Source organism: Hippopotamus amphibius, chromosome 6 (genome assembly GCF_030028045.1).
Source record: "Hippopotamus amphibius kiboko isolate mHipAmp2 chromosome 6, mHipAmp2.hap2, whole genome shotgun sequence".
In the NCBI taxonomy this organism is placed as follows: domain Eukaryota; kingdom Metazoa; phylum Chordata; class Mammalia; order Artiodactyla; family Hippopotamidae; genus Hippopotamus; species Hippopotamus amphibius.
Window position 1 is genome coordinate 130,214,726 of NC_080191.1, and position 12,399 is coordinate 130,227,124.

At 43.0% G+C, this 12,399-nt stretch overlaps 1 protein-coding gene across 1 annotated transcript in view; it reads left to right on the plus strand.

Moving 5' to 3' along the window:
- The window catches only part of MED12L (mediator complex subunit 12L), a 329,018-nt gene that overhangs the window by 80,067 nt on the left and 236,552 nt on the right, over positions 1–12,399 (plus strand). Inside the window, exons 10-12 of the mRNA XM_057737852.1 lie at positions 1,162–1,311; positions 2,122–2,221; positions 2,539–2,675. Of these exons, the coding sequence (XP_057593835.1) occupies positions 1,162–1,311; positions 2,122–2,221; positions 2,539–2,675 (387 nt within the window). The remainder of the gene's footprint in view (positions 1–1,161; positions 1,312–2,121; positions 2,222–2,538; positions 2,676–12,399) is intronic.

Sequence of the window (12,399 nt, forward strand, 5' to 3'; positions counted from 1 at the left end):
TTAATTTTGCATTTTAGAAAAGAAGTGTTGCATTCGTCTCTAGGCTGATTCAGTTTGTGGTTGAGTGGCACGAGAGCATCACGGTGAAGACATCTTCTTTAGAATCGTTACAACCCTGATTTTAGCCCCTGCTTTGCCATGTAGTAACTTGAACCTTGCACCTCTGTTTCCCCATGTGTGGATGGGGCATAGTGATAGCTCTTACTTCGTTATTGCCAAGGGTTAAGGCTATGAGGACCAGAAGCTTCCAGGACAGCATTCAGCACAGAGTGATTGCTTAGGAGCTGTAATATTTAATCCAGAGTTAGGAGGCAGCGGGGTGAGCGTAGTGGTTCCAGCACACACAGGTCTGTGTGCTGAAATCACCTCGGGCTGGTCACTCATCTGCTCTGTGGCTCGTATTCCTCTTTGGTACAGTTGGGGATTACCGCTCCCTGCCTCATGGGGTTGTTGTGATGTGTACATAAGATGGTCACGGTGCTTCATGCAAGCTGATTGAGTGAAAAATGCCTACAAGGGTCCGAGGTTTGGGTAGGCAAGCTACAACCTGTAGGCCAGGTCCAGCCCATAAGCTAAGAATAGGTTTTACATTTTCAGTGCATCATTAAAACAAAAAGGAAGAGTATGTGACAGGGACTATAAGTGGCCTGAAAGGCTTAAAACATTTACTATCTGGCTTTTTATAGAAAAGTTTGCCACCCCCTGGTCCAGGGTTACTGCGTACCCAACATTTATGAGGCTACTTGTTGTGCCATTATTTGAGGGATTAAAAAAAAGAAATTCCTTTTTTAGACTGTACAATATTCTAATTCCATCTCATTTTTCAAAATTACATGGAAAAGATTAAGTAACAATTTGTAAGTGATGATTATTGCATTTTTATTAAGTTTCCTAGGTTTCCTGTGCCGGAATTTAGCTTATAAATCACAACAGTCCTTGATTTCTCAATAGGTGTATTTCTTCCTAGTCAAATGAATAATTGTATCTTAGTTTTTGTCTCATCGCTTGAAAAGTTGACAATGGGGTAAGACGTTCCTATTTCGGACTCACTGGTTAGAAACTGTAACTTACTTATGACCAGGTGCCATTTTTTCACCCTTAAGTTGTTGTGATACTTTTCTCCTTCCTCTAAACATCTGGATTTTCCTGCTTTATTTCCAGACTGTTACTCTCTGTTGCCCAAGTGCCTTGGTGTGGAATTACTCCACAAACGACAGTAAGAGCGCAAACCCCGGCTCGCCCCTGGACCTGCTGCAGGTGGCCCCCTCCAGCCTCCCCATGCCGGGTGGGAACACGGCTTTCAACCAGCAGGTAGCCTTGCGTTACAGTGGTTTGATGGGTGTTTTCATTCTCGAGAGGCATTGCGAGACAGTGGGTCAAGCCTGGTTGCAGCAGCCTCAGGTGCTTAGGGGCCGTTCCCAGCCCTGCCCCCATCTCTCCTGGTGACCTTGGGGAATTCTGTAACTTCTCTGAACTTCAGAGGTTCATCACGTTGCTCCTTTTCTTCTCACCCTCTTGCTGGGCTGTTCTCACAGACAGTTCTGTCCCCCTTTCCCCCGCAGACAGTGATTATGGTGGTGGTTCTGATACGTGACCATGGCACCCAGAGTTTATGGGTGTATATTAGTATAGTCATATACTATAGAGGTAGGAGTCTGAATATGTAGTAACTATTATGTTTTTATTAGTGCTGAATTGTTTGGTTCAAAGACTGAAGAAACTTGAACCACAGAACTGTGACAAATATTTAGAATAAAAACTCTTTTTTTTTTAACCAAGCAGTTTTCTTAAATTAATAAAATGTGGCTAGTTGCTTTCATACATAGAAGAATGGCTCAAAGATGATATTTTAGAACTTTCACCTTTCTGTGTGATATCCTGAAAATATTTCATCTGTAAAGATTTCTTTGGCAAGCATTTATTTATTATTGAAAACTGGCATTGAATCAGCACGTGTAAAGTTTAAAATGGACTTCTTGGGCAGCAGGCTGAATTTCCTACAGTGCACTCAAAATTGTAGTTCACTGTGGGATACTCTGCTCGTGTGGAAAAACCTGACATGATTTAGACAGCCACTGTAGCTTTCCAAGCACAAGTTAATTAGAAGCGATTATCTTTCAGGTTCGGGCAAGGATTTATGAGGTAGAACAGCAGATAAAACAAAGAGGCCGTGCAGTGGAAGTTCGGTGGTCTTTTGACAAGTGCCAAGAGTCAACAGCAGGTACAGAACACAACAGAAGGAGTGCTTGTGAATGTTGGACTTTATGCCATGTTTCTGACTCTTATAAATCAGTCCTCATTCTGAATAAGGATGCTTTTGGACAGAGCCCCCTGGTGAATTTTGAGGATGTTCTTCAGTCTGTGCGCTTTAGATCCTGGCTATCTAGAATGTCAGGTGTGATTTTGTTGGCAATTGTTTTTATGGTGAGAATGATAATGTCTTAAAATTCCCTTTGCCCCGCGTAATGATGATTTTGTACTATGCTGTTCTGGCTTTGTTTGGCCTGTCTTAACTGCTTGCTTAATTTCTGCATCTAGGAGTGACCATTAGTCGGGTTTTGCACACGTTGGAGGTGTTGGATCGACACTGTTTTGACCGAACTGATTCCAGCAATTCAATGGAGACACTTTATCATAAGATTTTCTGGGCAAACCAAAACAAAGATAACCAAGAGGTAGAGTTAATATTTCTTTCCTTCTTTTCACCGTTTATTTCCATAGCATATTTTTTTCTTTTTTATTCAGTAAATTCTGGCAAAGCCTTTTCTGTGACATGTAATATCTTATGAAGGCGTCTACACCCTGAAATCGCTCTGTTCTTGGACTATAGTAACCCACCGTTATTAAAATGAACTGTCCATTGGGCTGGTCTATCTAAGTATATTGGTTGCAAAGATTTTTCTCAGCCCTTTTATCATCACTCCCCATCATGTTAGTTTTAGCAGAAGAATCTAGTGATTGGACTTTATATAATGGTTTGGCTTTAATTTAAGGGGAATGTGTTTTAATATTTAGCGTATCAGCAGTGAATGAACACTTGTGGTCATGGTCTTTGAAACATCTGTAGATAATGTATTTAGACAGGATTCTCCAGAGAAATGGAACCAGTAGGGCAAGAAATTATGTATATATATTATGTAAAAGCAAGAGAGAGTTTTATTTATTTTAAGGAATTGGCTCATGTGATTATAAGGGTTAGCAAGTCTGGAGTGTGCAGGGCAGGCCAGCAGGCTGGAAACCCAGGGAACCTGTTCCCCTCCCCTCCCTTGAGGCCTTCAACTGATTGGATGAGGCCTACCCACATCATGGAGGATAATCTGCTTTACTCAGAGTTTACTGATTTAAATGTTATTCACATTATAAAAAAAAAAACCCTTCATAGAACCATCTAGACTGGAGTTTGACCAGAAAACTGGGAACCATAGCATAGCCAAATTGACATACAAAATTAACCATCACAGACAATTTTTATCTTATGCTTTCCCAGCACTGTCTCATTATTGAACTGCTCTATTTTTTAAAATTAAGTAATGAATTTATTGGCTGCATTGGGTCTTTGTTGCTGCATGTGGGCTTTCTATAGTTGTGGCGCGTGGGGGCTACTTTTACTGTGGTGCGTGGGCTTCCCATTGTGGTAGCTTCTCTTGTTGTGGAGCACGGACTCTAGGGCACTCGGGCTTCAGTAGTTGTGGCAAGTGGGCCCAATAGTTGTGGCTCGCAGGCTCTAGAGCACAGGTCCAGTAGTTGTAGCGCACCGGATTAGTTGCTGTGCAGCATGTAGGATCTTCCCCAACCAGGGATCGGACCTGTGTCCCCTGCATTGGCGGGCAGATTCTTAACCACTGTGCCACCACGGAAGTCCCTGAACTGCCCTATTAACATAGAATTTTCGGTAATGTTTTCTCAACCTTATTTTGGGAGAAATGAAGATTTTCTCTTCTTTTTACAATGGAAAGCATGTATGGTATATCCAAGTTGTGGAGGCACCAAGAATGCAGGGGTGAGTTTTAACACATGGTACCCATCTTGAAGGAACACTTAATTAATAAATGTTTTAAAAAATTTATTTTTTCTATTTTTGGCTGTGTTGGGTCTTCATTGCTACACATGGGCCTTCTCTATTTGCGGTGAGCCAGGGGCTACTCTTCATTGTGGTGCGCGGATTCCTCATTGTGGTGACTTCTCTTGTTGTGGAGCGTGGGCTCTAGGTGCGTGGGCTTCAGTAGTTGTGGCACATGGGCTCAGTAGTTGTGGAGTATGGGCTTAGTTGTATCTTCCTTCGGCAGGGGTTGAACCCATGTTCCCTACATTGACAGACAGATTCTTAACCACTGCGCCACCTAGGAAGTCCTAAGGAATGCTTAATTTAATTTAATTGATTGAAGTATAGTTGACTTACAATATTAGATTGAGATACACAGCATCATGATTCAGTATTTTTATATATTATAGTCCATTTTAAGTTATTACAAAATAATGGCTATATTTCCCTGTGCTGTATGAAGGAACACTGTATAATTAACTGATTATAAACATCTTTAATTTTCATACTGGCCTTTGAGAATGCATAGGTGGAAAGAAGAGATAAAGCAACAACCAAAAACCTTTCCTTATCCTACCTTCATGTGAACCTGATATGAACTTGTTCCAGGCTATTCTTTTTTAAAATAATTTGTAAGTCAGCACCTAGTGTCTCAAAGGTAAGGTTCAAGACTGTTGATGCCAAGTAGGAGGTCAGGATGTTGAGAGTGAGGTACAGACCGAGTGTGTTTTCTAACTCATTGTGAGTGAGTCTCGGTAGAAATGCCTCAGTATTTCTGTAGAGCACACTGATGCTAAGGCTGCCTAATTCTCTGCCTGTCAATGCAGATTAGAGTGTTGCTATGTTCTTTGGGGATGGAGACCTGAAAGTCTCTCTATTTGCAATGAAGACTTTTTCTTAGATAAAAGGCTTCAAGAATACTAAGATTTTTAATCTTAAGAGTACTAAGATTTTTTATACGTAGAGGTGAACTATCTGGAAGGACAGTAGGGACACCTGAAATTCAAGATGTCCTTTTGGATCGCTGAGCTTCCTACACTAAGTGTTGAGTCAAGACGGCATGGTTGGGACTTCCCTGGTGGTCCAGCAGTTAAGACTCTGCGATCCCAAAGCAGGGGGCCCAGGTTCGATCCCTGGTCGGGGAACATACTGCAACTAAGCCCGCATGCCACAACTACTGAGCCCACGAGCTGCAACGAAGAGCCCACATGCCACAACGAAGACCCAGCACAACCAAAATAAATAAACAATAAATAAAAATAAATTAAAAAAAATAATGCATGGAATTGCTAATTTAAAAAAATTCTTAAAAAAAAAAAAAAAGGTGGTGTGGTTCCCCAGTGGGAGTTTTACCAAGTCCACAAAAGCCACTTCAGTTTCGTGGTTGGCCTGGCTGTTTAACGTTGTGGTGAATGAACTGGCCAACTGTAGGGTTATGTGGCTCATTCACCCACTGAGCCTGGAGTTGCCCACCAGCCCCCCAGGGAGAAAATGGTGAGTGTCTTATCAAGGGCAGAAATTAGATCTAATGTTTTTGAATAGTCACACTGTGAGGTTCTCTCTAAGGCACAGTTGCCTCCGCAGTGGGTCATCTAGATGAGCCACTGGAGGCGAGAAGAAATGATTAGAACTTCTATTTAAATCACATTTAAAAACACTTCACAATTTAAGCAGTCTAAGTTTTATAATGAACATCATTATTATGGTCGTATATGTACAGAAGTTATAAATAAATATGTGTATATAGCAAGTGTTTACTAAAAAAAGATTAAGAAAAAACCCCTAAACCCAAACTGAGCTGATAGGATGTGTGAAAACTGTTTGGAGGTCCCTGCTCTAAGATCCTCTAAAGGAGCCACTGCTCCCTCTGGGCTGTGGGGACGTGTATGCCACTAGAGGGCGCCATGTGCCCAGGGCTGAGAGTCCTGGCCCCTCGAGAAACAGGCTTCTTTGGAAGGAACATCTGCGTAGCCCATTCAAGAGTTATTATATTGAACGTTGACTCAACTCTGGAAAGATCTGATGTGAGTGAGTGGTTGCTTTGTGGTTACTATGCTGTTTTATGAGTAAGACAAAAACTACATTTTAAATCTGTAATTCAGACTGGTCAGCTTTTCTTAATAATGTCTGAAAGAGTAGCTGGACAGATCCTTCTAAAATATTTAGAGCAATAAATAATTTTTACCATATAACTTTGGCATCTTGTATGTGTGTGTGTGTGTGTGTGTATGAATGACAGTGTTTCATCTCCGTGTTTACTCTTCCCCAGGGTTTATTGTTTTCTTGACTACTGAACCATTTTATATATTTCTGGAATTCACGTATGAGCTACAGAGCTGTTTTGACCCCCAGTCAGCTGTGTGACTTTGAGCAAGTTGCTCATGGACAACTTACTTGTACCTTAGTGCTCTTTCTTGTCAAATTGGCATAGAACACTTACTTGCCCTATCTGCCTCTAAGGAGACATGAGCACTTTGTCTTAAAAAAATTGTTACTGTTGATGATAATATCATAGCAATCATTATCAGTGTTGTATTGGAAGAACCAATATGATGCAGCTGTATTCTCTGATGAGAAGGCGTCTGTAAAGTGGTATGGTCAGTATTCAGAAACACAGCTCACTTCTTCAAAGCACACTTCCCCTTTTCTGGTTTCATAATTTGTGTTAGGACTTAGACAACACGATAGGTAACAGAAAAGCTGACCAAGCTCTGCAGTTGGAATAAGGCTGAGGTTTGCTCTTGCTGAAGTCATGTTTAGGTGCGCTTTGGGCCCTGGACTGCCTAGCTCACTTCCTCACATCTGTTTGGGAAACTTGAACTTTACCACTTGGATTCCTTTTTCTCTGAAACTGCTAAGGGGAACTTCAGTTCTGTCCACTCTCGGGTTGGGTGGGGTGAGGTGGTGGGGGACAGCTGTCCAGATGACACAAGGGGTCTGTGGCTCGGACTCCTGTGTATAGTCAGTCTCGGGGTTCGGTGAAAGCCTGTTGGAAACAGTAATGCATGGGATGAGGGTGTTTGAGGCTTCGGTCCTGCCTTGTGGTTGGACTGTGGTCATAGAGAGGGTGGAGGAGCTGACATTGGCCCGTGGGGGTGTGCCGGGCTGAGGCGTGCTTTCACGACTGGCCGTTATTCCTTTACCGCCCTGACCCACAGTTCCTGTGGCCCCAGCCACCGCTTCTGAGTTCGGGCTTAGGTGAAAATACAGATCTCAGAATCCTTAATGTTTACTTATTCCAGATTTACGCTACGTGGCTTTCCATTCAGTGTAGTGTGGGCTGTGGTGGGCTGCTGTGTACGGGACACCATGAGGGTGGGGCCGAGGTGACCGGGAAAGGGCCTGTCCTTTCTAAACAGGGCGTCCTGTCTCGGCTTCTGCTTGGCTCTGCAGACCCACTCTTGCCTGATCATCCAGTGTTTTAGGAGCCCCTGGATGTGAGGATGTGTGTGTAAACTTTCCCAATCTTAAACCATTTTGCCGGCCAAGCAGTATGTCTGGGGGCCGTGTTTGCTCAGATGCCTGTCACTTTCCAACTCCTGCTATGTGTTTTATACAACATTTGCTCAGGTATTTGTCTGTTCATTGTTTCAGAACCATTTCTGCACTGTGTGCTGGAGGCAGAGAAACCCGATATCCAGGAGACATGGGGGCCGTGGGGACCTCCTGATTCCAAGCCCCGCCCGAGGCTGTCACATGTGACCCACAGGCAGGGGTCACGTTGCTGACCTGACCTCTGGGCAGCAGGACAGGGAGGTGCCCCCTCCACCTTCCAGAGCCCCCACACTTCCTTCCGCTTGGCTTCTCCCTGTGTTTGTGTTGGGCCTGAGGCGAGAAGCAGCTGTGTCTTTGGGTGCCCTGAGGACATGGACAGAAGGGAAAGTCAAAAGGAGGCAGGAAAAGCTGCCTTTTCACTTCTCTCTCTGGTGCCCGAGGAAGCAAACTTTCTCCTGAGTAATGAAAAGGCCAAAGCAGCTGCACTGGCTGGAGTTGCCCGAAGCAGCGGCAGACGTGCGTTTCCTCTTCCTCTGCTGTTAAGTCCAAACCCACGTATTTATTGTTTGTGTTTATTTTATGCCTAGGCTGTTCACGAAGTGCTCCCTGGACAGGTGTGATGAGTTCACGTGGGTGTTTTTGAATGGAGAGTCCTGAGCAGGCCTTCCTTCCGCTCTGGTCCAGGCCTCCAGGACCAGACCCGCTCTGCATCAGTGTGGCTGCGGGACTCTGCCCACAGCATCCACACGGCAAAAAAATCTGGTGCTTTTCTGTCATGGCTGTGCCTGTTCCGTGTCTCTTCCTGCAAGCCCAGGGCTCCACGGGTCTGGGGCCGTGTTCTTCTCAGCAGCATAACATCAGCCTCCAGCACCGCGCTGGGGCCCAGCAAGCCCTCGGGAGATGTGTACTGCCTTGGTTTTTTGGGTGCTCATAAAAAAGCTGCTGGGACCATAAACTGGAAGCTGAAAGCCCACTGAAAGATTTGGCTTGGAAGGGTCGGGGTGAGGACAGTGATGAAATCTATATAGTATGTCGGTGGTTCAGGTTCAGATGTACAAGAGGTACGCTCAGGTGCAGGTGGGAGGGCGGCTGACAGAGCTCCCAGCTGACGCGTCAGCAGGTTAGTGCATTCCTGTGGTGGCATTACAGACAGTTCATGTACCGTGATGAGTCTCAGTTTCTTTGTAAAATGGGCCTTCTGTCTGCTGCTAATGGGGAAATGGCACGAGACCGTGTGGATGAAACGTTTCAGTATTTATAGCTTGTAAATGGCTACTCAGTAAATACTAGCTGCTGTCCTTCCTGACCGGTGGATTTAGGGAGGCAGGGAAAGCCTCCAGAGAGATGGAAGGAATATGATCCCTTGGGACTTCTGTGGAGACACACACACACACAGTTCCACCTATTGCACCGTCCACTAATCCATAAAGCACCGCCTGGATCTGTCAGGCGTCTTACGTTCTCGGGTTTTCACAAAGACTCTGTGCGCAGTAGGGAAGCAGCTGGGTGGGACGGGGCCCCCCAGGTGCGGGGGCTGAGTACCATGTTGTCAGAGAGATCATGCTCGTTTCGACGCTTAGGGGGTTTTTGTTTTGTTTTGTTTTTTAATGTTGTTTAAGAAAAAGTCACTTTTTGAAACCAGGACTCAAGGTAGGAGAGTTAGATGAGGCCAATGTCAAGCAAACTAGGAAAACACAAACATGTGACTTCCCATGCAGGTGCCGTGTGCTGAACTGTTAGGACAGTATTGTCAGTGCTGATCGTGGCCTGGATGGAGCTTACCGTGCCTCAGAAGTTACCCACGTGCCTGCTGGACACCCACAGGAAGCGTTGCTCATCGTTCACCCTTACTGCTTTCTTCTTTCTTCAACGAAATCTCTTAGTAAAAGGGCAGTTGTATGAACGTAGTCGGGGGAGAAAGAGGTGTGTCCAGACAGCTAGACTTTGCCGTGATTGGGGAGGGCCGGTAATGGCTTCATTTAGATTGGGGTGGGCCTCTCAGGTTTGGTTTTTTGTTTTTGTTTTTTCCCTCTTCAGCCTCTTCTTGAATACTTCTTTGCTACTAGGCCCCGTTGTAAGAAATTTTCCATGGCTGGTGAGACACATGTTTAAAAAATTTTCTTTTTACCTTCTACTTTTCAGATAAGGAAATCAAGGCTTAGGGAGAGTGAGCAAGGAGTCTAAGCTCACGCCAGGCTCACTGGTGGACAAGTGGGACCTGGGGTCCTGAGTCATCCCAGAACGACTTTCTTTTTTTTTTTTAATTTTATTTATTTATTTGTTTACCTATTTATTTATTGGCTGTGTTGGGGCTTTCTTTAGTTGTGGCAAGTGGGGGCTACTCTTCATTATGGTGCGTGGGCTTCTCAGTGTGGTGGCTTCTCTTGTTGTACAGCACAGGCTCTAGGCGCGTGGGCTTCAGTAGTTGTGGCTTGCAGGCTCTAGCGCTCAGGCTCAGTAGTTGTGGCACACGGGCTTAGTTGCTCCGCGGCATGTGGAATCTCCCCAGACCAGGGCTCCAACCTGTGTCCCTTGCATTGGCAGGAGGATTCTTAACCACTACGCCACCAGGAAAGTCCCAGAACAGCATTCTTGACTACCACGTTCTGTTTTTTGTGCTGCTTCTTTAAAAAATCATTTTATTTTAGGTAAATGTAGCTGAACAGACAAGTGTCAGGTGTAATTTTGGAAAAAGGAGGGAAAAACATTTATAATTGCCATGAACAGTTTCCATGTTGATATGGGCATATTGATTTGCAGGGATAACGTCTAACTAACTTTTTAAAAGCTTGGCAATTTTAATGGAGTATTTACCTTAGAAAACCCTCAAGTTGAGAAATATGACCGTTGTAGGAGATCATAGCCTTGAGGCCAGTTCAGACCTGGATTTGGATCCTGGCTTTGCTGTAGAGTAGCTAGATGGCCCCAGACTGGTTACTTACCTCCCTCAGTGTCATTCTCTTTGTACCATGGCCTGACTAATAGAATCCACTTCATATGGTAGCATGTGGTCACCCCTAGTAAGTGCCAGTTGTTGTATTCTTGGCTGGGCAACTTTGGTTGTCACATGAGTTGAATCTAGCACCATGGTTTAGAAATTTATATTTCCCCTCTCATCTGTATGTTTCTTTCATTCATCATAAGAGGAAAGCAGTAAAGTTTATTGTACTATACAGTGACGACTTTTGAAAATTAAGTCATGTTGTAATTATTTTCAGATTGAGAGACGTGGCACTTTTCAGGGACTTGGAGGGATTTACTTTGTGATTCTAGTTCATCTCATAAATGACTGCTGTTATCATGCAGTTACGCATTTCTCAAAACTATTTTCTTTATTTGTATTATTATTTAAATATGGATTAACTGAGGGATAGCAAATTGATTTTTTGGTAGAGTGCAAATTAGTGACAGTTGATTTAAATACTCAGAGCAATTGTTTTAATTTTCTTATCTACCTCCTGTCTTCTCAGAACTCGGAGTTGTACTATTTTTAACTGCTGCTTTAAAGAGAAAAAACGGGAAGTTTTTTTTTTTTGCTTTCATGGTGTATGTTTTGTTTCTTAGATGTCACAAGACCTAAAGACTGTCAACATGAATTCTAAGAATGTGAGTGAGACTAAGAAACTGCACTTTCCCTCATCAAAGATCCCCTGTCTCAAATATCTTTTGGAAATGTACATATGGAAACATTCATATCGATAAAGATTTTTTTTAAATGAGTGCTATTTGTATTTAAATAATATATCTCCTGAATGTGTGGTTAATAATCTTAGGCTTATTGCCTAATATGGTGATTCTGACTGTTAGAAATTCTATTTGTGACTGTGTATAACAGGCTTAGGGTCTATTAGCAGTTTAGACCAATTTTTACCTTATGCAACTCTTGAAATTCATCCAGATCTCCATAATGTGCCTTAGGTTGCAAACACTCTGACTTGCTAATATCACTACTCTATTATTATCCCATGTTATTTATTGGTGCTATAATATGAATAATGTTTTTGTCCAGATATGGCCATTTTGTTTAATGTTGACTAAGAGTGATTAATTACATTTATAAACATGTCCTTTTAATCTCAGATTAAACAACTATTGAAGAGCTTTATTCAGTATCTGACCTCAAGTCCTTTTTGTTTGCTGTTGCTTGCAGTAACGTCATTGATTTTTCCCGTTCCTTTTATGGTACAGTTTTATAATGTAGTATCTTAAGAAATTTCTTATTTTAAAATAGCAAACAGTCTCACTAAGTACTTTCTAATTACCAAAGGACGCCTGCTTCTCAGATGTAGTTGCCAAATTTTTTCCTTCTTTGTTTCTTTTTCTTTTTTTTCTTTTTTAATTTTATTTTACTTTATTTTATTTTTTATTTTTATTTTTATTTTTTTATTTTTTCTTGGAATATAATTGCTTTACACTCTTGTACCAGTTTTTGAGGTACACCAAGGTCAACCATCTGTATTTATACACATATCTCCATATCCCCTCCCTCCCTCGACTCCCCCACACCCTCCCTGTCCCAGTCCTCCAGGGCATCATCCATCCTTGAGTTGATCTCCCTTTGTTATACAGCAACTTCCCACTGGCTGTTTTACATTTGGTAGTATATATCTGTCTATGCTACTCTCTCACTTCGTCTCAGCTTCCCCTTCACCCCCTGCCCCCTCCCAAACCTCGAGATCTCCAGTCCATTCTCTGCATCTGCGTCCTTATTCTTGTCTTGTCACTGAGTTCATCAGTACCATTTTAAGATTCCGTATATATGAGTTAGCATACAATATTTGTCTTTCTCTTTCTGACTTGCTTCACTCTGTATGACAGACTCTAGGTCTATCCACCTCATTAATATAGCTCCATCTCATTCC